Genomic DNA, 20,196 nt, shown 5'->3' on the forward strand with positions numbered 1-20,196 from the left:
GCAGTAATTTAAATGCTGATCACTTTAACCTAGCCAAGATCGACCTTTTGATATAAGCAAATAATTTTTTTAGTTTTATTCTGAAAACGTGTAAAGGCTTTCAAAATAACTGACGTCGCACGGTTTCGAACCCTCCAGGTCGTCTAACTGTGGTCATAGCTAGAGGCGACAAGCTGAAATTACTGGTTTACATGAGCGTTTCATGTTTCTTTCGCATATTTTGCACGACAGCGGTTGCTACTTTCCTGGGAAATTTTTGTGCGAGAAATTGACGTGCAGCCAGTCATAGATATTGATCCCCCGGCAAATGCCCTCCGTTTGACTGCAGAGTCAGCTCATTCACCCCAATCCATACCAGATCCCCACCAATCCAACCTCAATTTACTCTTACGCAGCTTTATCCATCTAAATTCACTTTAAACTACCACAATTGATTTTATTTCTCACAAAACGTTTTCAATCTAATCAATTCATACTTTTACTGCGAAGAATTCTAAATTTACTTCATTTTAATTGACTTATGTCACCCCAAGCTTCCGCGGGGTGTTATCCAATCAATATGGGTTCTTGTGTTCACCCCAGGGCATCAATTTGTAAAGGGTTTATCTTTAGGAAAAATTCAAGGAGCTATCGGATTTGAAATTTGGAAAAAGTTAGAAAATTATAAGCAGAAGCGCTCAACGGAGTTGATCCTCGACGTACAGTAGCTTGCGATCCTAGGGTTGTAACCAGAAAGGAAAGGGTGACATGAAAAACGCTAATCATAGCTACGACCTTACTCTGTTGATCTTGCAGAGTGAAAAGCGGCTGGAAATAAACGGTGTACTAAGGGGAGGGGGGTGCTGAGGTAAATGACGCCATTTCTTTTCATTAGAAAGTTATTACCATTTCTTGGAAAATTGACAATCTCTGAAAACGAAAAAAAATATATTCCATGCCCCCAAATGCTCATTTAGACTCTAATGAAAGTACCCTCTATTTAATATGAATCTAAAACTAGCATCGTTCTATCACAACTCTAGCAATCTGATTGGCTAAGTTACCATCGTCAACTATCACGTAATCTAGAGCTCTCCCTCCCCACTCCCCTTTAAACAAATACCTTAGAAGTGAAATATCATCTTAACAGGGAACTGAAACAGCTTAAGACGGGATGTTTACGCACGGCTAAAAGTCGAAACATTAACATTTTCATATAAAGTAAAAGTGACCACAGCAGATCAAAAAAAAGACGGTTGTGCAGCATAGTAAGCCGTAAGCTTTACATAATGAGCTAAATTACGCGCACGTTTTGGTTGGTTCTTTCATGCGATCTATTGGAGCACAGACGCATTGATGACGTCACCATCAGTAATGTTTTGGCTCTTTATTGCATAAAACAAACAGATGTTGCCGTGGGTCTGTATAGTAAAAGATCACAGAAAACGTTATAATGTGATAGGAAGCTAAGTGACACACCCGGCTGCGCCTCTTGGGTCACTTTTTTGTTCTCACCGCATTTTGACGTCATCTGTAATCTATTACTTAACGGAAGTATGGCAACACGGAATCTATATGTGAAACAGTTAATGGACTCACAGTTTTAGAAAACAGGCAGTTAAGTCTTTCCAAAAAGTTTAAGAACGACATCACATTGTCCGGTATATGTGAGATTTCTAATGCATCACTTTTCTGTCTATTGACTACTAAAATACTCGATTCATAAATTGAAAGTAACTGAAATCTTGTTTCCTTGTTTTGAAGGCCTGATGTCCCCCATGGCAATGTCCAAATCCATTCAGCACCTACTGCGAACTGAAAAAATAGAGTGGCACCAAAACAAAAAGCGGAAAAATTTTAATATGCCAGCGTTGCTGCTTCATCAAGCAAGCTGAACATGGATCAAAGGGTTTTCTTACTACAAGTCATATATGTTGGGAATCCAATTCCACTGATGTAGGTTTTCAGAAAAAGGGAAAAGAAAGGAGGAAGGGTCTCTTAGATAAATTAAACGGAAATTGTCTGAAATCTTTATCTAAATTAATTTTATTAAGAACTCAATAGGGAAAATGAATAAAGGGGGTAAGTTTCTAAAGAAACTGTGGTGCTGCGTCGGTGAGAGAGTATAGCAGGTAATTGAGTGTTAACAACTGAGTTGAAAACGTAAATTGGCCACCGTAAAGAGTGAAAAGGCTGACGTTTCGAGCGTTAGCCCTTCGTCGGAACGATTGGAGGAATTGTGGGTTGTGTGTGGGTTTATATGCAGAAAGTGGAGCTACACTATTGGTGGGAATATGGTGCCGAGAAAACAGGAATAAATTAGTTGAATGACAAGCGCTGGACGAAGGTCTCCAGGCCCTCAAACATGTTTGCGATCATCGCACTGTTAAGGAACTAGCTCTGAAACACTACTCCGTTTGGCCGAACTAGTACTCACACTCAATTGCTTTTCATTCGGTAGTAACTACTACAAACAAACTAATGGCGTGGACATGGGTACTAAAATGGGACCCAGCTACGCCAATCTTTTCGTAGGTTTTATTGAACATCAATTTTTTTAGTCAATACCACGGCCCAAAACCTAAACTCTTCGGCCGTTACATGGACGATTGCATCGGCGCTACCTCCTCTACCATAGAGGAGCTCACTCAATTTATAACCGCAGTCAATTCCTATCATTCGGCTCTTAAATATACCTGGGACATTTCCGACACTTCTTTGGATTTTCTAAACATCCAAATTTCAATTGAAAGCAACGGTTTATGCACTAGCATTTACTACAAACCTACAGATTCACATAATTACTTGTTGTATTCATCTTCACATCCATCACACGTCAAGAACTCCATACTGTGACCTTTTTTACAGTTCTCAGACTTCGTCGTTTATGTAGTGACGACTCTCTGACCGCAGTCAATATACTCTTACACATCACCCTCACAACCATGCTGTTAAATCTATCATTCTTAAAAACGTGAAATTACTCCAAAACGATTCAGTGACTGGCACTATCTTTCCGCAACCCCCACTTATTTCGTTAAAACGTGACAAAAACATAGGCAACTTTTTGGTCAGAAGTTCATTTCAAACCAATGACCAATCTGAAACTTTCAAATGCACTCGCTCACGATGCAAAACTTGTCCTTTCATTCATAACGTAGAGAAAATATCGGGACTCAAGTGATCCAGTAGGATCACTGATCACTTTCCGTGTACTTCCGCCAATGTTATTTACTGCATAACTTGCACTTATGGCAATAAGTTATACACTGGTGAAACAGGAAGACGACAGGGTGACCGCTTCCGAGAACACCTTCGCGACGTGGAAAGAAATGACAAGGACGCATCCAAACCAGTCGCTAGACACTTTAATGTCTCTAATCACTCTAAATAGAATATGGCAGTTTGCGGCCTTTCCTTACATCTAGGCAGTTCAAAAAGCCGCAAAAGACTAGAACAAAATTTATCTTCCAAATCGTCACCCTCAATCCCCACGGAATCAGCGAGCGCTTTTCATTCAACTAATTTATTCCTGTTTTCTCGTCACCAATAGCGTAGCTCCCCTTTCTGCATATAAACCCACACACAACCACACAAATTCACGTTTTCAACTCAGTTGTTAACGCTCAATTACCTTAGAAAATGAATGGTTGAGTTACCATCAAGACGCAAGATATTTCAAAAGTGTTGTAAATAGTAACCGAAATTCGCGAAGCACATGAAGATCAGCAGAGAAGAGTAGGAATAGAAACTGAAATGCTTGTTTCCGTACCTACCGCCCCTCCCCCCCCTCCCCGCCCCCTCCTTACTTTTTACAAGATCAAGGTAAGGTGTTTTTGGAGGTAAGCTTGTTTTTACTTCGTACACGTCCTTTACCTGAACGAGAGTAACATCCCAAAAGCCAGGACCAGAAGGGAAACCGTTATGCCAACTGAAAAAAAGTTAATAAGACGTTATTTCAGCGCCACAATGGCCTCATCTGATATGTCCATTACGTCTGATACGTTAAATTTTCCTAAAATATTCAAAATATAACTTAACAGAACTTTGTTCTGAACTTACTTCAACCACACTCATGCACATCTAAATCAAAATTTTAAATATAAATGAACATAATCTCGGTCTGGTCGGGAGCACTGAGCTGCAGAAGGCTAATTTAAGTCACTCACTTAACTTGACTGAAAATAACACATAACCTGCACTTGATGATCTTTCACGTAGCTGCAAAATGCAATCAGGGACTGTGTCTACCTTATGTATGCTTAGCGACTTATCCCTCAAAATAATCAATTCGTTGCCGTCCGATTGAATATTTAGGAATCACTGCTCTCCTAGAGAACAAGCCATCCAGAAGTACCTTGCGAGCGCTCAAAATAAACCAAATTTCATTTTTTTACTTTTTACTTTTTTATTTTAATTCATTCGCCACAGTTCAACAAATACAAACCACTAATCTACATCACTCAGTTACAAGAAAAGAAAAAATAAAGTGGAGTGGCAGGAGAGAGGAACAGAACTTTCGTCCCAATTGAGACCTAACCCCTAAAATGAAAATGAAACAGTTTCTTCCAGTTGCCTATCTTGTTTAAGCCAGAGGCTAATGGACTCTCCAAAGAAAACTAAGCATAAAGGTTCTGGGACGCGAAACATTAACGGGGGGAGAATACAACTACTTCTAGAGCATTCCGACGTCAACTAGGCGCTGCAGACACAAGTTCTGTAGCAAGCGCCAGGTTAAAGAAAACTTAACTGCTTCTCCAAATAAGTTTCCAAATGCCATTTACAATTTCCTTAAACACTCCAGCCGAATGGAATCACTATCTCAACGATCTAAGTCATTATTTCAACTATTTACAGGATTGTGTCTTACCTGCGCCACAGTATTCTACGCAGTCTTTCGTCATCTTTTCCACCTTCCACCCGTTACAGCTGTACTCATTATCCGGCACACACGTTCGCTCGGTGGTGATCTCACCGCCAGCTTCACTACACTTTTCGCATTCGCCTTCTTTGGCTTTCCATTCCATGAATGTAACACCTGTGACATCATTTGGAGCCAAAATCAGCGAGCAGAGGGAAACACAATCATTGACAAACTTTGCGGTAATACATCTAAGGCAGAAACTTACTACACGGGAGAAACAGCCAAGATCCTAATAACGTGCTAAGCTTATATCCAGCATTTCAAATATATCATTCAGGGGTTTCACCTGCCTTTAAGCAAATAGGCATGGGCTTGCAAGTGATTTGGACGGTACGATATCTATTTTTTAAAAGTATTTGAGCGATTCGCAAAGCTCGGCTGTTCGACTCGACAGTAATTCAACTGTAGTCTTGTTGAAAGGGTGTTAACGAGAGCATTACAAGAGAATCGTTTCTTAGGACAATATCTTGTTCCTGCAAAGCTGAATGCTTTCAATAGCAGAGTAGGAGATAAGCTTTATGAAACCTACAAAACCGATCTTTTAGAGAAGAGAGACTTTGACAATGAAATTTGACGGCGGCAGACAAAGTTATGAAAAACCAGTGACACGTACAGAGACACTCCAGCACGCTAATCCAGACCTCTATCCGACGGTGGTCACAATTACTACCATCCTCCTGACAATGCCAGTGGCAACTGCTACCCCCAGTTCTACTTTTGTCTCATATCCATTACATACCGCACAAGTGAATAATACTTTTTACGCGCGCTCGTTGGTTAGTTCGGGAGAGATTAGCAAATACTTTTCACCTTCGTGTGGGGTCGACTGATAAGCTGTGTTTTAGGTCATGAGTATTTCTATTCCACATTACCCAATAACAAAACGATCGACAGGGAAGACATGTCATTCCTTTAGTCATTTTACACTGACCTTTGGGTTCAAATTCAGCACCCTCATTCACAACCGTTAAATCCTGAAATTGACCCATCTTCAATGCTTTTCTAAACACCTCTTCGATCAAAACACCTTTTTCCTTCACAACCAAGCATAACTTCACTTCCACGCCAACTTTGCCGTCTTTTTCTGTGAACTTCACTTCTGATACTTTAACGTTTTCCTACTTTTCGGAATCATGGTAAAGGTGTTTAATCTACAGGATAAGAGTAATCACGTGGGTGTTAAGGTCATTGTGACGCTCATTAATCAGATATTAGGTATACGAACTCAAATTGAAAACTAAAAACTTATGTATCCAGTCTGAAACAAAAGCACTCTCCTTTAGGGAGCATGAATAATCTATGGGTACATATATGAATGCATTTTCTTTCCAGTTTCACCTTCAATTCCCTTAGTGCTTATAATGATTTACTATTGGTAACCCTTAACCCTACCCCTCCCTGCTCCCCCTTTTGCCTTCCCCACCTTCCCCACCTTCCCCCCTTGCCCTTCCCTCCCCTCCGCTCTCCAACCAAGTGCTATTGTACATACTGTTCTAAACGATAACATGTTTGGCTAGTTTTTCACAGATATCAGGGAAATCAAACCGTCGAAAGTTTCGTGCCTACAAATTGAGAAGTAATGCAAGCATATTTCTGGGTTATTGAGCATCAAACAGAGGAATTATAGAGCTGGGTTGGAGCTCCAAATTTATTCGTAGGAACAGTCTTATGAGAAAGTCGCGAGAAGAGCAGTTTCAGCTACATTTTTATGACCAATTAGCCTTTATGGCCTTTTTCGTGCTTTCCTCGCTGTAGTTATGGATGAAAAAAATCTTCCATTCGTGACTCTTTTTGGCACAAAAATATTCCAGCTTCGATTTGGGAATTATCTGCCACAAAACTTCACTAAACTGTGACTTAGACCCCTTCTTAGTGTAACTTCTACAATAAAGAAATGTGAAAAGTCAAATCCCTCTTATCGAACAAATGATTGAGAAGTCAGGTTAAACAAAAACCAATAAATGGACTTACTGCCATGGATGTCATGTCTTCCAAAGCTTTGGACTCTTTTGACGTAGAGTTTCCAAGGGATGCATTCCACATTCGGTCTGCCACAAACTTAATCATCGCACAAGCTAAAGAAGGAACAAACGTTAGCACGCCCTCAAAGGATACGAAAAACATAAATTATAACAATTATGAGTGAATTTGGTGTTAGATCACGATAACAACTTCTTCTTGATAAGTTGGAGTATTCTCATCGCCTGTTTGCTGGATAATGTTTGGATATTATAGGGAGAAGTTTAACCTTAATCACTTCTGGGAGGTACAGAGTAAAAGTGCAGGTTCATGGATGTGCCCTCTCATATCATAAAAAAAACTGCCTTATACGTTTATTCTTAGCTTGTTTGTTAACTTTTCAAGAAATTTTTAGACAGAAAACTCAGCAGAATTCTTAGAAATTTTAAGAATATTCGTTTTGTCAACACAAACTGACACTCAAGTTACAAAGAAAATGCCGATTGGTTTGTCTTTGACATAACAGGCGACGTGGAATTAAGTATCACAGACAAATAAGCCCAGAAATGATTAGAAGCATCAAGAAACTGACAAATAAGCTTACTTGGCTTCTTTGTGTCTGTGGTTGGTGTGGTGGTCTCTTTTTCTGTGGTACTTTGCGTCGGCGTGATGTGGGTGGGTACTTTTGTTGTAGGTTGTGCTGCTTGTGATGACATGGGCGCCATAGTGTAAGATGCAGTCGGTGATGGCTTTACAACAGTCGAATTCTGTCCCAGGGCTTCTGCAAACCAATGGTTAGATTTGAGAAAGATGAAGAGATGGGGGGGGGGGGAGAGGTTGAAAATACGAAGAAGAGGGGGGGGGGAGAAGAAGAAGATGTTGTTCACATGCACAAGACCTGATTCTTTCTCAGAAACGTGTTGAAAATGAATACAACTCATAGGAGACGAAAGGGGTTAATGGCCAAACTGTTAACTCTCGATCTCGAACTCCAATTGCCGCCATCTATAAACAGTCCAGCGAGTTTTTGAAAAAAGAACAAAATATGTTTACACAAAGTTATGTAACACAAGAAAATAATGATCTTAAATTTATTCCATGATTCATTTCATAGCTTTTGGATTGCAGCGGAGGAAAATTTTAACCAATCAAAAAATATTCTGTCATTCCAAGAACATATTGAAATTTCCTTAGCTCTGCTACCATCTCTCCTTTTATTTTTTTGAAAATTTTGTCTGAAAAAGAATGTAGGAATATTTTAGGATGTTGCGTCAGCCGCTGCACAAGCACTTGCCTCATGACAATACTACGATCGAATGAATAATGAATAGGGCTAAAGAAATGTTTTCTTTTATAATGCAACCAATCGGTTTTCGTCGAGGACATTTGGTAACCAAAGAAATTGAGGAAAACCAAAGTTTGAAACGATGCGCTATTTAGAATGATTAGTTACCGTTCCGTTTATGCGACCAAAAGATGCAACTAACATTGCTTCTCAGTCGCTATGACCTCTTCAAAGCTATTATAGGTTGAAGAACAACTAAATCCACGTTCTCTGAAAATAAAAACGGGAAAATGACTTCTGAGATCGAAATTAGGATGCCTACAACAGAAACCAACGATAAACGTATTCAGATCTTTAACTTTTCTGTCCGAAAGGTAGAGCGGAGGAAACTTGACATTTCGTTGTTTGCTGTTCGCTTTAACATGTTCCCAAAGAATCCTACTAATAGGTCGATCTCAGCATTTAAATGTTTCTCAGTTGCTTCGCATTAAGTGAAAGAGTAATTCAAGAGAAACTGTTTTCTTTCATAAGGCGAAAACGTCATGACTCATCCTTCTTGTAAGTCCACGACGAGAACGCGTTAAATTTTACCGACATACCTTGTGCGAAGGATAACCCCACAAATATGAACACAGTTATGTGCTCAGGAAACATGTTTCCAACGACTGATTAGTTCGAAACGAAGCAAAGCAAGCGGTGAACATAACTTTTTAACAGCGTCCTCTAAGAAACGTGACACCTAGTACCTTGGACATTAACTTCCGTGTTTACCTGCTTTGTTTTGGCGTAACCATGGTAACACATTGACATACTCTTGAAGATAGGTAAAACAGCTGTCGGTATCAGTTGAGAGTACTGAGATCACATTTCTTATTCGGGGTTGATGGAGAGACGAATGTTTCTAACCTAGTCAGCCTGAATGATTCGAAATGCTGACGTCAAGTCTGTGGTTGTCTGCATTTTGTATTCTTGCAGACATTTTGACAAAGAATTATTTCATTTAAAAGCCGTGTTTACCTCGCTCTCTAACGACACCTCATCTTACGAACAGTCGATCAACTAAGATTTTCCTTGGAAAACATTCTCTCATCGAGTTTACACACAAAAACAGCGGCGGTTACACTCGGTTGAACGATGCATTGTACATCTGTCGAATTCAATTCAAGAATATGCACTAAATGCAAATAAAATGCAATGTCTGTTTGAATTACGTTTGGCAGTTTCGAATCAGATGACATTTCCTGATCTGCATCTTCGACTAAGCCAATCAAATATTCGCAGGAGCACTCTAGATATTCGTCAATAGTGTTGGTTGACGTTTCAATAAAAGGTTTGACCGTACGAGTGCCGAATCGAATACGTAATTAGATTTATGTACATGTATACCATATCTATTTAAAGGCAATTAGCCAAGTCCTGCATAAAGAATCTTTCCCATCTGTAGAAGCCGAGAGAAGTACCAAAGACCAGAGACATTGAAAAGCTTCTATCATTTTCCACGTGCTGGAAGCATTTCGCGCTTTCGCTTCTTGCATTCGAAATAAAAGGAAACCGTTTCAGCGTCAGTGCCACTGCACGAAAAATTGGATTTAAACAGATTTGCAACTGAAGTAAATATGATGCAAATTTAGGCCTCCAGATTTGACCTAAATTCGCAATGAAAGCAATGATGATGCAAATACAGATATTTATTCCCGTTGTATTTGCGCGCAAATGTGAAGTAAATATAATATTTACTTTATCTTTGCTTTGTTTTTGATACCTCCGCAAATCAACAAATTTGACTTACATTTATACAGATTTGCTCTATTTGCAAAGTATTAAGTTTGCTTACAGCACAAAATGTAGGCAAATATGGTGTAAATCCATTTGTTTGCATCATTGTTTTACAAATGTTGTCGAGGCTTCAAATAAAAACATTTGCACGTGTTTTATTCATGTTTTGCTAAAGGAGCAAATATGCTCATATACACCAAATTTGTATTACTATCAAACCAACAAATTTGCGTGTGTAATCTCACATTTGCCATCTATGCAAATATGGTCATCTTCGATGAATTTACAACCGTTATTCTCATATTTATACGTCCTTTTTTGAAATTATCTCATTACCGTTTCAATCCAAAACATTAACAAATCATATATTATCGATTACAAACTGTGGTTCGTTGACAAAACTACTCAAAACCTCGCAAAGGGTCCACACCCACCGGAATAAAAAGAAATACCGACTTTTCACTAACTGAAAAGCGATTTTCGCTGACCCCGCGGGATGAGTATTGTAGCCGTGAATCAACAAAAATAAAGATGCTTTACATGTAATTTTGAAACAAAATTGCCTTTTCGATGCAAAAAATCCTAATAAAACTCATGCGGCAACCTGAAGGTAAAATTCCCTGACTTTTCACTGACTTTGAAGTGATGTGCAAGAAATTTTCTAATAACGCGTGCAACAAGAAATCTTGCAAAGAGCGCAAATGGCCGGGTGACTGCGGGCTCTGTAAACCCAAGAAGGTACATGGAGATCCCAGGCAAGGCATAATTGAATATCCAAAAAGTCAAAGATAAGTCTTAAAACCTGTCTCTTCTCTCATCCTTCCAACCAAAATCAACCAACATAAATTGGGTGTAGCACAAGGCTCAGTTACGCCTAATAAATCAGACATAACTAACCAATAATGACGGTGATTTTACTTGTGACCTTTAGATTATTCGATCAGATTGACCCGAAACATGATTCGGTTTGCCTAAATAACGCATCGGTTAATCCAAAAAAACACCCCGATTGGTTGGCGTATAGTTGGTTTGGGTAGCTTGCGGCTAGCCCTAGGGACTAGGGTTTCTGACTCGCATAGCTTGCGAATCATTCCGGTTGGCTTAAACTAAACTTTGGTTAGTCTAAATAGCGCTCTGTTTAGTCTAAGTGGAACTGCCTAGCTTACGGTTAGCCTTTTCATTGGGGTTAGGGATCCTGGTTTGCATGCCTCGCACATTGTACACACTCTCATAATTTTAGTGGTACTCATTCATTTAGATTTCTTTCACCACTGGGGCTTAGTTGACTTTTGGCATTTTTTTTTTTTTTTGCACTGAGACTCTTAGGGGAATTTTTTAAAAGTTGTGCTAAGTGGGGGTTGTAGTTGACATTGTTATGATACAAACTATAACACAAGAACAATTCTGTTTACATATCAAAAGCAGGATGGTTTGCGTCAAAATGAAGTCAACGCATGCGACTGAAAAATGGGCTCTTCAAAGAAACAAGAGTTTGCAATAGATGGATTCAGCTAAAGGGTTTACATCCTTGTATTACATCGAATTCAAATCATGTGATGAATCATTTACGAGATTACAATTGTTCTGTTCGTACATACCCCCATAGAATCAGTTGCATGACAAATTGCACAGTTGTAACCTTCCAAATGATTTATTTCATGGTCTGAATTGGGTAGCAACAAGGATGTCAACACATTAGCTGAATCTGTCTATTATGGCAAACTACAAGAGGTGTAAATAATAAACACATGTCATGGGATGGATGAACACCCCCCCCCCCCCCCCGGAAGCATCTAGTTTTATTTTTACAAAGTTTGGAATTAATACAGGTATTATTTTGTTGTAATTTCCATTTTGAGCCTCTGATTTGTAATGTATGTAATAATAATATATTTGTAATTACTGTTCACACTTTGTACTTATTCTCAGGCTGCTTTGATATCTTATTAAATAGGCAAAAATAAATTAGGTAAATAAAAGCTAAAAAGATGTTGGTATCCTTAGTGTGTTAAACTAAATTATCATACAAGGAAAAGCTACCTTAATTCAAATGACACGGAAAAATGTTGGTATCCCTAGTGATACAAATCCCAAACCAAAATTATGTCATTTTTCTTGCTTTCAATAAATATCTAAAAGGTAGAACCCACTGTATTTACTGGTCCAGAGCTGGTTTTCTAAAAAAAAAAAGACAACAAAGGGGGATTATTTAACCACAACATTCATTGGGAAAATGAGCTGTGGTTCCATAATCAACATGCATAGACAAAGTGCATAGTATTTGTAATAGATTCACAGTACAGAGTAGGCTTCTGCTAACTTAACAGATGACACATCTGTCCTGTCCCATTGTTGGTGCACTGCCTAAAGATGAAACATCTGGGCAGCTACAAGCTTCCACATACTCTGCAATGAGAACTGGCTTGTGAATTGGAGTTAGACATTTTGCAGTTTACCCAACAACTCTTTGAATTTAATTTCTTGCTGACATCATGCAAATTTTCCACAGTGAGGAGTCTGGAAAAGGGTACATTTCTAGCAATCATATTGCTTTTTAAATCCATAATCAGTCTCACATTACATAGTAGGCTTCTGCTAACTTAACAGATGACACATCTGTCCTGGTGTGCTGCCTAAAGATGGAACATCTGGGCAACTACAAGCTTCCACATACTTTGCAATGTGAAACCATGACTAAAGAATTGAAAAATTATTATACACTTCAGAATTAGGCTACTGTAGTGGCTTTCTGTATAAATGATACCAATTTCTGTGTTACAGAGTTTAGTGCGGGTTAATTTTTAAAAGGTAGCCACACTGATTTGTTGATTTGACTGTCTGAACTTACTACTTATTCCCAGGCTGCTATGATATCTCATCAAATAAGGTGTGTTGATGTCGCTAAGGCAATAGCTAATACAGATAAAGAGGTTAATGAAAAGTACAAATATGTCGGTATCCTTAGTGATGAATCTCCTATACTTAATTATAACAAAAGAAAGAGCCACCTTAAATCAAATGATAAGTAAAAAAAGGTTGGTATCCCTAATGATAGAACTCCAAAACCAAAATACTAACACAAGAAAAAGATATGCAGTTATCCTTTGTTATGAATCTCCTAAACTACATGTAACACAAGTAACAGCCACCTTAATTCAAATGATAAGTAAAATGTTGGTATCCTTAATGACACACTAAAAAGATTGTATTGGTATCCTTACAGAAGAATCTCCTTATCAATACATAATATTATTGTAACACAAGATGGAGCCACCTTATGTATCTCTGGGTTATTCCATACTGTTGTACTGTTGGCTATGCTTTCTTGTGATACAGACAAATAAAAAATTATAAAGCACTTGTAGAGTTTTAATTTTAAATTTAATTTATGAACAATACTTTGGATATTTCATTTTCAATCTTATTTTAATTTTTCTCTTATTGTTGAGCGCTTTTGAATATTATTTTATAGTATCAGCACTATATAAATTTACTATTATGATTAATTTGCTATCACTATAATTATACACTAACAACGTAGATATGAAGTTTGAAATTTGATACAAAGATCTTAAAATTATGTCTGTAATGACTGAATGTTTACCATGAGGTAATCTAATGAAGCCCTGGCCTGTGGGTTATTCCCTAAGCAGTGTTTACTGAGAGACAGAAGGGACTTGGATCCAATCTTGGTTGCAATCTGCCCCAACAGGAGGCCAAGGGAATAAACATCACTAGCATATGATGGTAGATGAGTGCCTGCCACAACTTCAGGGGCAATGTGTTTGTATTTTTGTTTGTATGCCTCTTGTTCTTCTTTGGACAAATGTACAGTTCTTTGAAACTCTCTTCCTGTGATGCAGTACATAACAGTCATCAAAGTTGTACAAAGTGCCACACTTTGGACACACAACATACATCATGAATTCATCCTTATCGATTCCAAGTTAATTTTTAATAAATGCAAGGATTTTGGGAATAATGCTGCAAAACTTCCAATGGAAGGAATGACTGTTGCCAAACTGTCAAAAACAGCTCTTAAAAATTCTAGAAGAATTTCTAGAACATTATCTGAAATTACACAAAAGGAAGACCACAAGCACAAGAAAAGTAAAATCCAATGAATAATGCTATTCATACTCTCTCATAATCCTTGAGCAGGATTGACATCGACTGAAGGAAGCTGTCCAGGAATAGTTGGAAAATCTGTGTCAATATCTTCATCATCAAGATTCCTTACTTGATGAGTTAGTTCTGGTCCCATCCTTTCATGGTAAAGCATGTCAGCATCAATTTCAGAGGACAAAATATCATGCACTAACAATGCATCCTCCTCTTCTAGTTCTTGGACATTTGTGCCTGAAGGTCCTGTAAGGAAATATTGTGTTTTATTTTAATAAACCATTTCAAGTATCATTTTACTTTGTTCTAATAAGGTTGAGGATCCTAAAGGGGTAGCCAGTGAGCAAGCACTCTTAGATATGGAGGGTGGAGGGAAGTAGAGCTTGCATATGGACATCTTAGACTTTCAAATGCTGTCCCAAAAAACCCCATGTTGCTTCCAGCTGTCTGAGTTACCAATTTTAGCTCATCAACACAAAATGTGATGAGCGATCTCTTTGTTTTTTTTTTGCCTTGCTACTGGTAATTATAAATGGCAAAGTGCCATGAAATTGTTTTGATTAAACATGACTGGAAGTAGTTTCTAAAGGCATTACATAAATCAAGCTGAAAAGCATCTCTCTTTCAAGAGGTTTTTTGAAGTGCAGTACAGCTATTGTAGAATATCAATCACCAATCCTAGCAGCTTTTATACCATTTGACTGAATGACTGGCACCAGGCTTAAAGTAGCTTTAATTGGAGTAGCAGTTATTACGTTCATAATTTCTTTCATTAAGCCAGCCTAGAGAAGTACCCTTTTTTGATGAAAGCCTATGAAAAGCTAATCGATGATAATTGATGATAATCAGTCATAATTGATGAAAATCAATGATACAGTAGTTATGATCAATGACAATCAGTGGTAATTAAAAAACACATTGAAACAACTATATATTTGTTGTGGTTCAATTTTATCCTTGGTTCAAATTTTATTTTCCTTTGTCTATGGGTATGGTAGTGTATGATAATGAGTTTGAAACAAAGGAAAGTAAACTTGAACTACAACAAATACAATCTAATTAAATGGCGGCTGATCACAGAAACTCCCACTGACCCCCAAAACGTAAAAAAATCTCTTTGTACCTGAAAATGCTGTCTCGTTTCCTTGACCATCGATAACCTCTGCTGCGCCCGCCGCCTCGCCAGAGGCCAAGTGCTCAACATGAAAATCTTCGGAATCATCACGCGAAATTTCCTCCTCTTCCGAAGAATATACTGCTTCGCTAGCTCTGATCGAATATAGATAAGCGTGAAGCCTGTATGTTCTCAACGTTACAAATTCCTTACAATGGTCGCAAAATTTTCTCTTCGATGACATCCTACTTTAAATGGCAGCCTTGTCGTACGGATTACCTCGCAGCCAGGTACTCCCGAATTTTCTGCTAATATTGGTTAATTCGGTTAACAACGTCAGTGTTACGTCATGCATTTCAGCGAATGATTGTCAATTTCTGTTGAGCGATACGTATTGAATTACGCATTCAAATTTTGAGCGCCACTTTCCTGCCGTTTTTCACTTCGGTTGCGGAATATTTTTCACAGTAGAAAAACCACGCGTTTTTCTCTTGGTTGATTCTTAGATATGGCTAGAAAAACCCCAAACTAAGCGAGTAGACGAAGAGTAAACGAAACGCATAACTTGAGGGATTTAAATGGTAACCCAACAAGATTGTCTGCATCTATGATCAGTACACCTCGGGCTAAGCAATCCCAAACGCGGCCATCATCTTCTAGCGTAAATACAACGACAGTCATGTGGTGTCTTTGACGTATTGACTGTACAACTCCGTTTTGTAACAACAACGTAATCTTTATTGTGTTTTATATCGTCTTACCACATGCTCTCTCTGCTACTATATCCCATAATAATAATGAACATACGGGACACTACATCTCCCCCTAAGTTATTAAAAAAAACAACCAAGTAATAAAGTACTCGAAAAGAAAGTTCAGAGTCTCTTATTTTCTTCTGAATAATTTTAAACTAGGCGCGTACATAATCTTGCATCCAGGAGGGCGCTCGCTTGGCACGCACAGGGCGCGAAGCAACTGAAGGTAAGGGGCTAGATACGGCTTCAGATGTATCTGTTGCTGATTGACTAGAACTGAGATTTGGCTCATCCTGTCGGGGTTGCGCTGGTTGCTCGGCTAGGCATGGCTGTGGATCTATTTCTGCTTTTTTAACAGTCCCAGGATCCATAAACTTTTTCGTATGAGCAATGTTGCGCATCTTATTGTTCCCGTTTGTGTCTTGTAAAATGACGGCATTTCCATCTTTACGAGTGACAATGTAAGGTTCTGGCTCATAGTTTGGTGAGAGCTTGTTTTCACGTGTCTGCTTTAACAGTACCTTGTCACCCTCCTCAATATTGCTGTGTTTGGCTCCTCGTGTTCTGTCTGCATACTCTTTCTGGCTGAGTTTTGCACGAGTGTCTCTCTCTCTCAACAACTGTTGCCAATATGCTTCAGTTGCACGGTCTTTGGAGAATTCGACTCGTGGAAGTTTGTCACGCAGTTTCCTCCCCATCAGTAGTTCTGCAGGTGATAATCCAGTAACAGTGTGTGGGGTAACTCTATATTGGAAGAGGAAGTTCTCAAGAGCCTTTTTCCAATCCTTTCCTTCGACGCGTGCAATTCGCACTATCTTCAAAATTGTTTCATTTGCGCGTTCTACCTCTCCGTTGCTCTGTGGCCAATAGGGTATGCCCTTCTTGTGGTCTATTCCCAGGTATTCTAGGAAGCCCTCAAATTCCTTTGACGCAAATGGTGGTCCGTTGTCACTGCGCAGAGTTTCTGGTAGTCCATGTGTTCTGAAAATAGCTTCCATGCTTTTTATCACATGTCGGGCATCTGTCTTCTTTAGGAGAATAGCCTCCAGCCAACGAGAATAATAGTCGACAGCAACTAAAAGGTGTTCACCGTTTGAGATTTCAAGAAGGTCCACTGAGATCTCCTGCCAGGGTCCATCAGGTAGACTGCTTGACCTCACAGGCTCTGGTTTTGATCTTGGTCCCACAAGTTGACAGGGGTGGCATGAACGTATGGCATCCTCCACCTGTTTGTCCATTTGTGGCCACCACACTTTTTCCCGCAACCTGGCTTTAGTACGGACCATGCCCTGATGACCTTCGTGTGCCAACATGATGGTTTGTTTCCACAGGCTCTGAGGCATTACAATGCGAGTCCCTCTCATCACTACTTGTCCTACTACCCACAGTTCTTCCTTAACTGCTTTGTAGGTGGTGCCTGACAATTGGGTCCAGTCACCAGTGATCACAGCTTTGTGCACTATCCGTAAAGTTGGATCATTTGCTGTGGCAGTCTCAACTTGCTTCGGCAACAAAGCGGCTGGTATTGCTGCACTTGCCACGCTGTATGCAAAATCTTCCGTCTTTCTGGTGTCGTCATCTTGAGTTGAGCCAATAGGCAGGCGGCTGAGGACGTCTGCCGGATTATCTTTGCCTGGTATGTGCGTCAGCGTGTATTGAAATTGCTGCAAGTATAGGAGCCACCTTTCTATCCGGGCGGATGGAGGCTTCGACTTTGTACCGAGTACTGTGACTAGCGGCTTATGGTCAGTGCGGACTTCGAATTTAATTCCATACAGGTACAGGTAAAACTTCTCGCAAGCCCATCTGACAGCTAGAGCTTCTCTTTCGAACTGGGAGTACCTTGTTTCAACGTTGCTAAGCTTTCGGCTAGCGTAATATATTGGCCTGTAGGTCCCGTCTCGTTGTTTTTGCTCCAGAACTGCTCCAACTCCAACAGGAGAAGCATCAGTTGTGAGCCGTGTTGTGGCACCTTGCCTGTGGTAGGCCATCACTGGTGCTCTGGTTAGCAGGCCCTTGATTTCTTGAAAGGCTTTTTTTTCTTTTGGACCCCAGTGCCACTTAACATCTTTGCCGGTTAGGTCCCACAATGGACTTGATATGGTTGCAAAGTTTGGGATGAACTTCGCACAAAACTGAACTGAACCGAGAAAGCTTCTTACTTCAGACTGGTTTTGGGGCGTTGGTGCTTTAACGATAGCTTCCACTCGTTCACTGGAGACTTTTAATCCCTCGCCAGAGAGTACATCACCCATGTAAACCATGCTGCTAACACCAATTTCACATTTGTCATAATTCAAGGTGAGGTTTGATTCTTCCAGTTTACGCATGACCCTGTCTAAATTCTCATCATGTTCTTTGTCGTCTGCCCCTACGACTCGCAGGTCATCATGGAGATTGTAGGCACCCGGGCAGCATTTAATTACTTGCCACACGATCTGCTGGAATTTTTCTGTGGCCATGTTCACGCCAAAAAGCAGGCGTTTGTACCTGTATAAACCATCAGGCGCAGCAAATGTTGTGATATCCCGAGAGTCTGGATGTAGCTCAATTTGGTGGAAGGCCATATTTAGATCTAGCTTTGAGAAAACTTTGGCATAGGAGACTTCTTGGAGTGTCTCTTCAACTGTTGGTACTGGGTGCTTCTCCCGTACGATGGCCTGATTTGCTTGCCTCATATCAAGACATATCCTGATGTCACCATTAGGCTTCTCCACCACAACCAAGGGGTTCACCCAGCTGGTTGGTCCCTCCACCTTTTCAATGACATCAAGTTTGAGTAGTTCCTCTAGCTTTTCGGTGACCTTAGCTCTTCTACTAAAAGGGATTCTGCGTAGTGGCTGAGCGACTGGTTGAACACTCTCATCAATGTGGAGTTTTAGCTGATATCCTTTGAGCTTGCCGAGGCCTTGAAATACTTTTGGAAATTTGGACTTCAGAAGGGCTTTTCGGTCAAGACTGTTTGTGAGGCTTTCCATGCTATCAGATTTGACATCACAGCTATTAATGGACACGCCTACCCTTAACACGCCCAGCAACTCGGAGGCCTCGCGACCAAGTAGCGTCGCTGCCTTACCGCACATTACATAAAATTCAGTATACAGGGATTTGTGGGTCTGTGGTACTTGTACGTTAAAAAAGTATTTCCCTTTAAGCTGGAGAGGCTGTACAGAAGCATAAGCATAAACTCTCTTATTGCAGTCCAACAATCTAGCCTTGCCCCCCGATACAAAATTAAACATTTCCTCTGACATTAAATTACAGCTAGCACCAGAGTCTATAACAATGTTTACAAGCTTATCTTCAATCATGAGTTCCATGGTGTTCTCTCCATCCGTGCTCCCGGTGCTGAACACGTAGAAGTCATCACTGTTTACGCGCTCGTCTGCACTCGCGTCTTCGCACACGTTGTGTACATCACGTTGCTCCTTTGAATTTCCTCCTCTTCGTCCACGGCTAGGTTTTGTTCGTGGGTTTCCGCGACCACGACTTGAACTTTGGCTGGGGTCTCGTCCTTTATTCTGCTTGGAGTGGCAGCACACTTCAAAATGACCGATGTGCCCGCACTTTCCGCATTTGTGGTCACGTGAGCGACGGCATTCTTTCGCGAAATGACCCACTTTATCGCACCGCCAACATTTTCCCCCTTGTTTTGGATCACGGGACAAGCTGTTTACGTGGCTTTCGGGAATGAGGATAAGCGCTTCTTTGTCATGATACTGGCTAACGATTTCCATGAGTTTGCTGAGAGGCAGTGTTTCCTCATGGTACAATTTTGACTTGAGATTTTTGTCCTTCAGAAAAGAAATGGCGCGATCTCTCACCTGGTTGTCCCTTTCGCCCTCGTAGTCACAATGTTCTGCTAGTTTCTGCAGGCGAGTAATAAAATTGTTGACGGTTTCACCAGGTAATGGAGTAGCCGCTAAAAATATTTGTCTGGCCATTGGGGCGTTCTTTTTGAGCTTGAAGTGTTCTGAAAGGCAGTCCATAGCTTTTTTGTAATCTTTCGCTTCGCCTCGTGTTGTAGCAGGAATGGAATTATTGAAAACATCTCGGACTTTGGGGCCGGCTAGGTGAAGTAGTAGTGCTCTTTTTTGTGTGGGGTCGCTGATTCCAGAGGCAGTAACATAAAGCTCGAATTCTTCTTTCCAAGTTAACCATCTTTGGGCGAGTGTAGCTGGTTCGCCGACGGCGTCGAACGCAGGTAATCCAGGTAATCCGCTTAAGCATACGGCCATCTGTGCGAGTTTTGTCCACTGTTTGAACTCGTTTCCACTTCAGC

General features: G+C 40.1%; 1 protein-coding gene and 2 pseudogenes across 2 annotated transcripts; 1 reads left to right on the forward strand and 2 right to left on the reverse strand.

Annotated features, from left to right (window-relative positions):
• Window positions 1–1,351: 1,351 nt before the first annotated feature.
• Window positions 1,352–8,907, reverse strand: LOC113679613 (uncharacterized; annotated as a pseudogene). Its single transcript, XR_016184955.1, has 7 exons — window positions 8,747–8,907; window positions 7,467–7,643; window positions 6,875–6,978; window positions 5,835–6,054; window positions 4,850–5,017; window positions 3,856–3,910; window positions 1,352–1,794 (listed from the first exon to the last, which is right to left on the reverse strand). The product of XR_016184955.1 is annotated as an uncharacterized LOC113679613 (transcript).
• LOC149048080 (uncharacterized) lies at window positions 1,877–3,743 on the forward strand (annotated as a pseudogene).
• Window positions 8,908–11,736: 2,829 nt separating the features above from the next.
• Window positions 11,737–15,447, reverse strand: LOC149048081 (uncharacterized). Its single transcript, XM_089199391.1, has 2 exons — window positions 15,169–15,447; window positions 11,737–14,291 (listed from the first exon to the last, which is right to left on the reverse strand). The coding sequence occupies exons 1-2, from the start codon at window positions 15,401–15,403 to the stop codon at window positions 14,068–14,070; spliced, it is 459 nt and encodes a 152-aa protein (XP_089055517.1). The 5' UTR covers window positions 15,404–15,447; the 3' UTR covers window positions 11,737–14,067.
• Window positions 15,448–20,196: the final 4,749 nt, after the last annotated feature.

This window comes from Pocillopora damicornis, chromosome 3 (assembly GCF_964200805.1).
Source record: "Pocillopora damicornis chromosome 3, jaPocDami1.2, whole genome shotgun sequence".
Classification (NCBI taxonomy): Eukaryota; Metazoa; Cnidaria; class Anthozoa; order Scleractinia; family Pocilloporidae; genus Pocillopora; species Pocillopora damicornis.

Coding starts and splice junctions, on each gene's coding strand:
- LOC149048081 (XM_089199391.1), bottom strand. CDS start 15,403: ATGTCATCGAAGAGAAAATTTTGCGACCATTGTAAGGAATTTGTAACG. Junction 14,292..15,168: donor AAACGAGACAGCATTTTCAG/GTACAAAGAGAT, acceptor ATTTCCTTACAG/GACCTTCAGGCACAAATGTC.